The sequence below is a fragment of the Montipora capricornis genome, chromosome 1 (assembly GCF_036669925.1).
Source record: "Montipora capricornis isolate CH-2021 chromosome 1, ASM3666992v2, whole genome shotgun sequence".
In the NCBI taxonomy this organism is placed as follows: Eukaryota; Metazoa; Cnidaria; class Anthozoa; order Scleractinia; family Acroporidae; genus Montipora; species Montipora capricornis.
Genome location: NC_090883.1, coordinates 2,611,128 through 2,618,627, shown reverse-complemented (window position 1 = coordinate 2,618,627; position 7,500 = coordinate 2,611,128). Strand labels below are relative to the sequence as shown.

Below are 7,500 nucleotides of genomic sequence, written 5' to 3'. Positions count from 1 at the left end.
ATCACGCGACATTTCCAATCGACCAATCACAAGCAAAGCCAAAGCCTTTTTTCCTGCGAAAAGCACCGGCCACACGCGTTTGGTTCAAATCTCTGATTGGTTGTCTCCACTGCCTGCGCTTTCTCTGATTGGCTCAAAAAATCACTTTGCAACACAAGAGTCTCTAAAAATTCGCTCGTGTACACACCTCTGAGGACGTAAACACTGTTCGCCCAGGGTCCTCCTTTACCCCTCCTGCACTTGTTCGTTTTCCCGTATTTTCCAAATGTGATGTGCGCTCTCCTGGCCGATGCGCACCAGCCACCATCTTGGACCGCAAACACGCGGTAACGCCTCTTCGCCGAAGCCAAAGCACATTTCCTGACTGCGTCCCAGCGCCTCTTGTAATTTCCTTTGAGAAGACGGCTTCTGCCATCCAAAGGTGCGATGGCTCGTCTGGCAGTGTCCTTGAAGCAACCGAAGGTGTAAGCTACAACAAGAGAAAAAAAATATGGCTTTTCAGTTTGACTTCTTTCCCAGGATCAATGAAAAAGATGATAAGTATGTAAGCAAACAAGCAAGTGAGTAAAGTAAGAAACTAAGTAATTATTCGAGTAACTGAGTTAAAAGGTTAATAACTAATTAAGTAGGTAGCTATAAATTACCCATTTAGCTATATAAGTTACCATGAAAGGACCTTTCCGAGACATTTAAGGAGCCAAATAGATTCCAAATAACGCGAGTAATTAGCATGCGATTGGGTTCTGGGTGTAGTTAAGATAAATACCGCGAAAGATATTTCAAAAAAATTCCCCAAAATATCACGAGCCGCGAAGAGGGGGAGGGGAGAGGTGGGGGTACTTGGGGAATTTTTGAAATATCACGAGCAGGCCTCGGTTGTTTAAAAGATGGATAACCCTATCCACCCTTCGAACAACTGGGTGCCTGGGCCCGGTTGTTCAAAAGCCGATTAACGCTAATCCTTGGTTAAAAAATAACCAAGGAGTTTATTTCCCTTCTACTAAATGCTGTTCAACGCTGATATTCGGCAAAACTTTACATTAGAAGAAGTCGATCTTAAAAAACAAAAATAAGCAAAAGAAACTTTCACCAAAAAGTTGAAACATGAAACAAAAGTTTACGCTAATCCTAGGTTAAACTAATCGGCTTTCGAACAACCGGGCCCTGGTATTTATCTGTAATGCCGCCCGCAGAACCATTCTATTATGCTTTACTACTGCTTATACTACAAGGACTACACTACAATGGAAACTGTAATTTTCACATGTACGTATTTCAAATTTGGTTGAAATACTACTGGTTTCAGCTAATGACAGTTCAGAAATTTCTCAGCCAGGAGAATAAGAAAACGTAATAGCAAGATTTAAAGTGGTATTCGGTATAAATACTGCGAGTGATATTTCAAGATAGTTAAAAAATAATTTCAAGAGCCGTTAGTATTATTTGCTTTGAAAATTGCATGAGAATTATCTGTATGAAAGTAAGTAAAAGTAAACCTGAAATAACACCGCCTTAAGTCCACAGATTGTAGACATTCCTTTATTAGAACCGTCGAGCGAGGAACGAAGTAAATGATTGCCTAAGCAAGTATATTGGAAGAAATTTGAAACTTGAACAGAATTCTTACCGATCAGTCCTCTTGTTATTTTTAAAATACGGGCTGCAATAAAAAAAATAACATTTTTAACTTTTTTTCCAGCTTAATCTAGAACTTTGTTGTATTTTCAGAGGAACAAATAGTTTTAATTCTAGTTGTATTAATTGGCAAAGAAACTATGAAATTCATACATTTGAACTGCGGAGCAAAGCGCAAAGTTTGACGTGATCATCGCAGTTATGAGCACTACTTATGTGCTAGCGAAAGTTCACGCCCGAAGCTTGAAAAAATTATTTAATAGCCATAAAAGCTCCTCCGTCTGCTATTTTATACATTTAATATAACTGTAATAGAAGTATGATTGTATAGATGTATTTAATTAATTGTATTTTATTGTAAAATAGGCTTAAAATAAGTGAAAAAAGTGTTGTAATTGTAAGGAATAATTATTATTAAAAAAAAAAAAAAAAAGAAAGTTCACGCCCGAGTTTTTCAAGCCCAGACTCCTTTCGCTTTTCCTCAAGTAGCATTCATAACTGAGATGATCATGTCAAACTTTGTTTATTTTGGTTATTATTAAGTTTAATAAGCACAAGCGAGAATGCAGAGATTTTGACATTTTCAGCGCTAGCTGTGAGGCGGGACAATAGTGACACAATACTAGTTAAATGGCTTTGCTCCCTCTAGTAGCCTCAAGCTCAGCGGTTGAGCATCGGAACTAGTAATCGGAACGTCGTATTTCGACTCCAACGTTCGGAGCATTCGGACTTTTTCCGACTTTCCCGAGTCTCCGAACAAGTAATAGGAAGGTCGACTCCTAGTCCGGTGCATTCGGATTTTTTTTCCGACTTTCGCTTAGTCCCCGTTTAATCAATTGCAGAGCACCCGAACCAGTAAACGGAGGTCATTGGTTCGAATGGAATTATCTTCGCCAAAACCGTTTTGCTGTGACAGCATCGAAACCCACATCTCAAGCCACAGTTCTTCACAAACAGACGGAATGGAGACTTTTGCATTCTAACTCCACCCACACCCCCCCAAGATAGGTCAATAATTCCCTCTACCCACCCCACCCAATACACTATATCTAGGAAGATATAATACAGCTATGATTTTGACGTCAAATTTCTAAGCCTACAGTCTCGTCTTGGAAATATGACGTAATGCTAGCAAAAAGATATGAAGTCATAATCAATAGCAAAAACAGGCAAGCAAAAACAAACAAACAAACAACAGCAACATTTACATCTGACCTCTTGGAGGGCGGACGAAAGGATTCAATGGTTTTGGAGGTTTGCGACCTATAAGGAAGACAAAGCCTGTGTTAATACGCTCTTAGCTTTCTTTAACACTGGAACAAGCGCCGGGTTCCTTTTCAAACACTTACGTCGAGCACAGTAACCCCATTTCCTGTCTCGATCGTAGTTAGGTGTCGTGGCGCACCAAGGCCGTTTGCTGTTTCTTCTTGTGCAACTGTTATAGCGTTTTCCTTTGTAGATGAACGGGAAAGCACAGCAGTAACGCGATGTGGTGCGTCTTCGGCATTTTCCTGTTGTAAAAAGAATTGAAAAAGTGACTCAAGGGAAAAATAATGCAAGACTCATAAGCCATGCGTTATGTCAGGGGCACACAGCAAAGTTTTTGTTTATGACCCTTGACACCCAATGACTTTATTATAATTTGTACTATTGAAAAATAAAAGAAGTCGATCTGGAAATCAGAGAAAATCTTTGTCACCAGCTCAGTCCTTGGAGAACGCATCGTCTGCTTCCATTTTCCGCTGATTCAAGTTTCTGTAGCTTTAAAGGTAAAACGGAGCAACGACAAGAGAGCGCAAGTTTGGCTTCCATTGACGCTAGCTCTCAAACAGAGCTGAGGGAACTACCTAATGAATAGACTGAGGCTAAAGCGGCCCCCACTTTGCCTGAGATAACGCGTAAACACAATTGGCAAGGTAAACACGTCTAGTCATGGGATCCTGAATAAACGAAGTTTAACCCCGCTGTTGAGATCACGGTCTGCTAGCTGTAAAAGCAATCCTTCTCAAAGGCAGGCAAATTACGCTACGGAAAACGTCCTTCAGAGACTCAAGGTAACGTGCAAGGAAACGTAGTGAATAACAACACTGATCGTCGCTTTCTTTCAAAAGATTTGACGCAAATACGTTTAACCAAAAGGCTAAAACCCAGAAGCGTCGATCGCTCTTATTTGCCTTCGGCCAATCAGATTGTGGCATTATCCAGATTTGGAGTTCAGGTCCTGACAAATTATAACCAATCAGATTGGGCCTGATGTCCACATCACTTCTGATTGGTCCCCAACCAAGTAAGCCGCCCGAGGAATCTCAATGTCGAAAGAAACGTTTTAAATACACTTGAATTAAAATGTGGTATAAACAAGGATTTTGATCCTCTTACGAGCAAAAGTAAAAACTTTTATGCTTCTCTCATTAAAGAAAAAGCCAAACATTCAAGAGGTTTCGTTAAACTTATGTCAGATTTTAATTTAAGTGAAGAAGAGACTCGAAAAGCGTTTTTACTGTCAAAATCAGTTGCTCTTGAAACATTTGTACAATGTTTTCAGTTCAAAATTTTAAACGACATCTTATTTTTAAATACCCGATTAGCTAAAATCGGAAGGATTCAAAGTGATCTTTGTTCGTTTTGTCAGACCTCTCCAGAAACATTAGAACATTTCATTTATCGATGCTCCTTTTCAACAGAATTTTGGACTAAATTTGAAAACTTTTGGTTAACAGTAGCCAGGAAGCAAATAAAACTGGATTATATTAACATTATATTAGGAATATTAAATCAGAGATCTAACCTGCTCAACTACTTCATCATTCTAGGTAAACTTTATTTATGGAATTGTCGTAAAAATAAACAAATCCCTCTCTTTTTGCCTTTCGAAGATGTAGTCAAGAGAAAATATGAAATTGAAAAGCTTATAGCCTCTCAAAACATCGCAAACTTAAAATATTTTCAGGCAAAATGGAACCTTTTTTTTAAAAACAATCAAGTTTTCTTTTTGTAAAGGAGTAAGTGCTGCTTGTGTAATTAGAGTAAAATGTAGAGTAAGATTTGTTTTATCAGTTGTGTAGGCAGAGCTCGAGTATCTGTAGTATTTGTAGTGTTTGTAATCGTAGTGTAAGTAACGATTGTATTGTAAGTAATGTTAGTAGTGACGTAAGTATTGTAAGTAATGTAAGTATTGTAGATGATGATATTAGTTTTGTAAGAAATGTTAGTAAGCCGCCCGAGGGATTGCCCGTGCTAACAGCAAAATCATGGCAGTCTTCATCATCTACATTCAACCCGAGGAGTGGCCGTTTTAAAAACAGATGACCCAGTAAACTGATGGGCTGCAATCAATTGCAGACCGTCAGTTCCTTATCATGGACGTCTAGTTTCATCTCAGTCAAATATTCTCCTCACCATAAACCCTGTAGACGTCATTGGCCCACGGGCCTCCTTTGCCATTCCTACATTTATTGGATCGTCCGTACCTCCGGTATGTCAGATGGGCCCTGGGTCCAGTAGCGCACCATCCCTGGTGCTGTACAGCGAAGACTCGGAAACCAAACCTCTTGGCAACGAGACCGCATCTCAAGATGGCATCTGCTCGTTTCCTGTAATAGCCTGTCACTAAAGGATTGCGACCGTCCATCTGAGGCACGGCTCGGCGGGCAGTGTCTTTGTAACATCCCAGGGACTTGACTAAAAGAAGAAAATAAAAACTCCATGGAATGGTTTTGCCATTGTCATTATTATCATCGTCATCATTATCATTAACATCATCATCATCATCATCTTCAAAAAGTCAAGAGCTCACAATTACAATCATCCATATGCTATAGTTGTAACCACCAGCACAGTAGCTTACGAGAATAATTTTCAGCTTTTCTTTTGGTCACAAGACAAAACCCTTTGATGGGAGAGATGTTTCTTCCTTTCCTAAGGGGTTATAGAATTCCCGAAGGGCTCTTTGCGGGGAGGGGGCGAGTTGCCGTCTAAACAATAGCACTTTATGCTCGCACTGGTCAAAAACTCAAAGACTGGTCATGGGTTCCCACCAGCAATGGTTTCTTGATCAATGAATTAAAGCTTAACTTGAAGTAAACTGAATTAGAGCCGCCTCCTTCACTCGCTAAATCACTCTCCAGATGATTTAACTAGCGGAGGAGGCGGCTGAAATTCAGGCTCAAGTTGACAGAGGAAATAATAAAATATCATTATAATCGAAATCAAGTGAATAATAAGATCAAGCATCATCGTTATCGTCATATTATTAACCACTAATAATGCATTAAATCAAGATTTGCACAAGCCTGGACCCTAACTACAGTACTTACTTCGAACGAACGGTGTAAGTTGCATAGGGCGAGCTAAGAAAGATGACAGGAAAAGTCAACACATATAATCTTGTCGGGGTAAGGTGATTTGTAAAGGTCTTTTAAGATTGACAAAATGAAATTCAGGAAGGGGGACTGGACTACGGAAAGAGGGACAAAATACGGGAAAGGTAATCTATAGGGAGAATAGAAACAAAAAAACTAATTACATGATAAAATATAAACTTAGATCAATGAAAAAATGAAATTCTAGTTCTTGGGGTGGAGTAGTTGTTTCCATGAAAACAATCCATCCGGGATTAATCATAATTAGTCACCTTAACAATTCTGTTTACTAAACCGAGATCCAAAATATCCAAAGAAAGGCTATCCAATGGGAATTTTTTCGCGGCAATTAGTTTCACTTTGCATAAAGCGGTTTTCAAATTACAGTCGAAAAACCAATACCAAAGTAATTCTCCGACTAATCAAACAGGAGCAAACAGCGCGATGAACCAATCAGAATTCCTAGCATGCTGCAATTACCTGAAACTTACTCAAAGCGCGGCAAAATTCTGGCGTACAATGGGCGATTGGTTTTGATTTTGCCTCTCATTGGCTGAGAAACTGGCGCGAGATTTTTAAGGCAATCACTAAGTGTACCAATCGCAATCGTTTAATAACTTTCGACAGTCATTTGAAAATCGCTCTATCAGTAAAAACTCATTCTTGAAATAAAGATTTCGCGCTTCTCTCACTTCGAAAAAGCACTTGAAGCGAGAAAACGCTTAAAAAGAAATAAAAAAATAGTGGAAATTCTTACGCCTCTGTCCTCCCCTGCAAAAGCCCCACCGCTTTCTGTCAGGACTGGTGTAGCACCACGACTGTCCGCGACTGTTTGTCGCGCACTTGTTGTAAAAACGTCTGCGATACTTGAAAGGGAACACACAGCAAAATCCTTTGGTAGTTTTCACAATGCATCTTCCTGAAAGATCCATAAACGAAACGTATAAACAAAGAAAACAAAACAAGTTTGTGGAACGGAAACCTTACTGCTTTAGGCAAGCTGTAAGCCAGTAAAAAAAGAAAAAAATTTGAGAACAACAACGAAACAGTGGGCCCCATAAGAACTGACTAAGAGAAAGCTGTGGAAATCTTTGCCTGCATGTAAGACATCATGAAGAGAACGTAAAAAACGATTTAAGTACCTGATATCCTGTAGACATCGTTAGCCCAGGGTCCCCCTTTGCCATTCCTACATCTTCTCGACCTTCCATACTTTGCGAAGGTATACCGAGCCCGCGGTCCCGATGCACACCAGCCGCCATCTTGAACACCGAACATTCTGTATCCGCGTTTCAGTGTAGCATAAGCGCATTTTTCAATTGCAAATCTCCGCCGCTTATAGTTTCCTCTCAAGAGGAGACTTTTGCCATCCAGTTGTGGAATTGCTCTGCGGGCCGTGTCCTTGAAGCAGCCAATTCTTTGTACTGCGATGGAATAATTTGGGTAAAAATTGGAAACAGGCAAACGACAACCAGCTCGAGTCAAGATAAAATGTGCCTTTTGC

The 7,500-nt window shown here is 39.8% G+C and overlaps 1 protein-coding gene across 1 annotated transcript in view; it reads right to left on the bottom strand.

The window, feature by feature from the left end:
- LOC138054579 (uncharacterized) overlaps window positions 1–7,500 on the bottom strand; it is an 84,332-nt gene that overhangs the window by 29,310 nt on the left and 47,522 nt on the right. Inside the window, 8 exon segments of the mRNA XM_068901082.1 lie at window positions 188–469; window positions 1,628–1,660; window positions 2,851–2,898; window positions 2,985–3,146; window positions 5,035–5,316; window positions 5,952–5,984; window positions 6,754–6,915; window positions 7,139–7,420. Coding sequence (XP_068757183.1) covers window positions 188–469; window positions 1,628–1,660; window positions 2,851–2,898; window positions 2,985–3,146; window positions 5,035–5,316; window positions 5,952–5,984; window positions 6,754–6,915; window positions 7,139–7,420 — 1,284 coding nt within the window.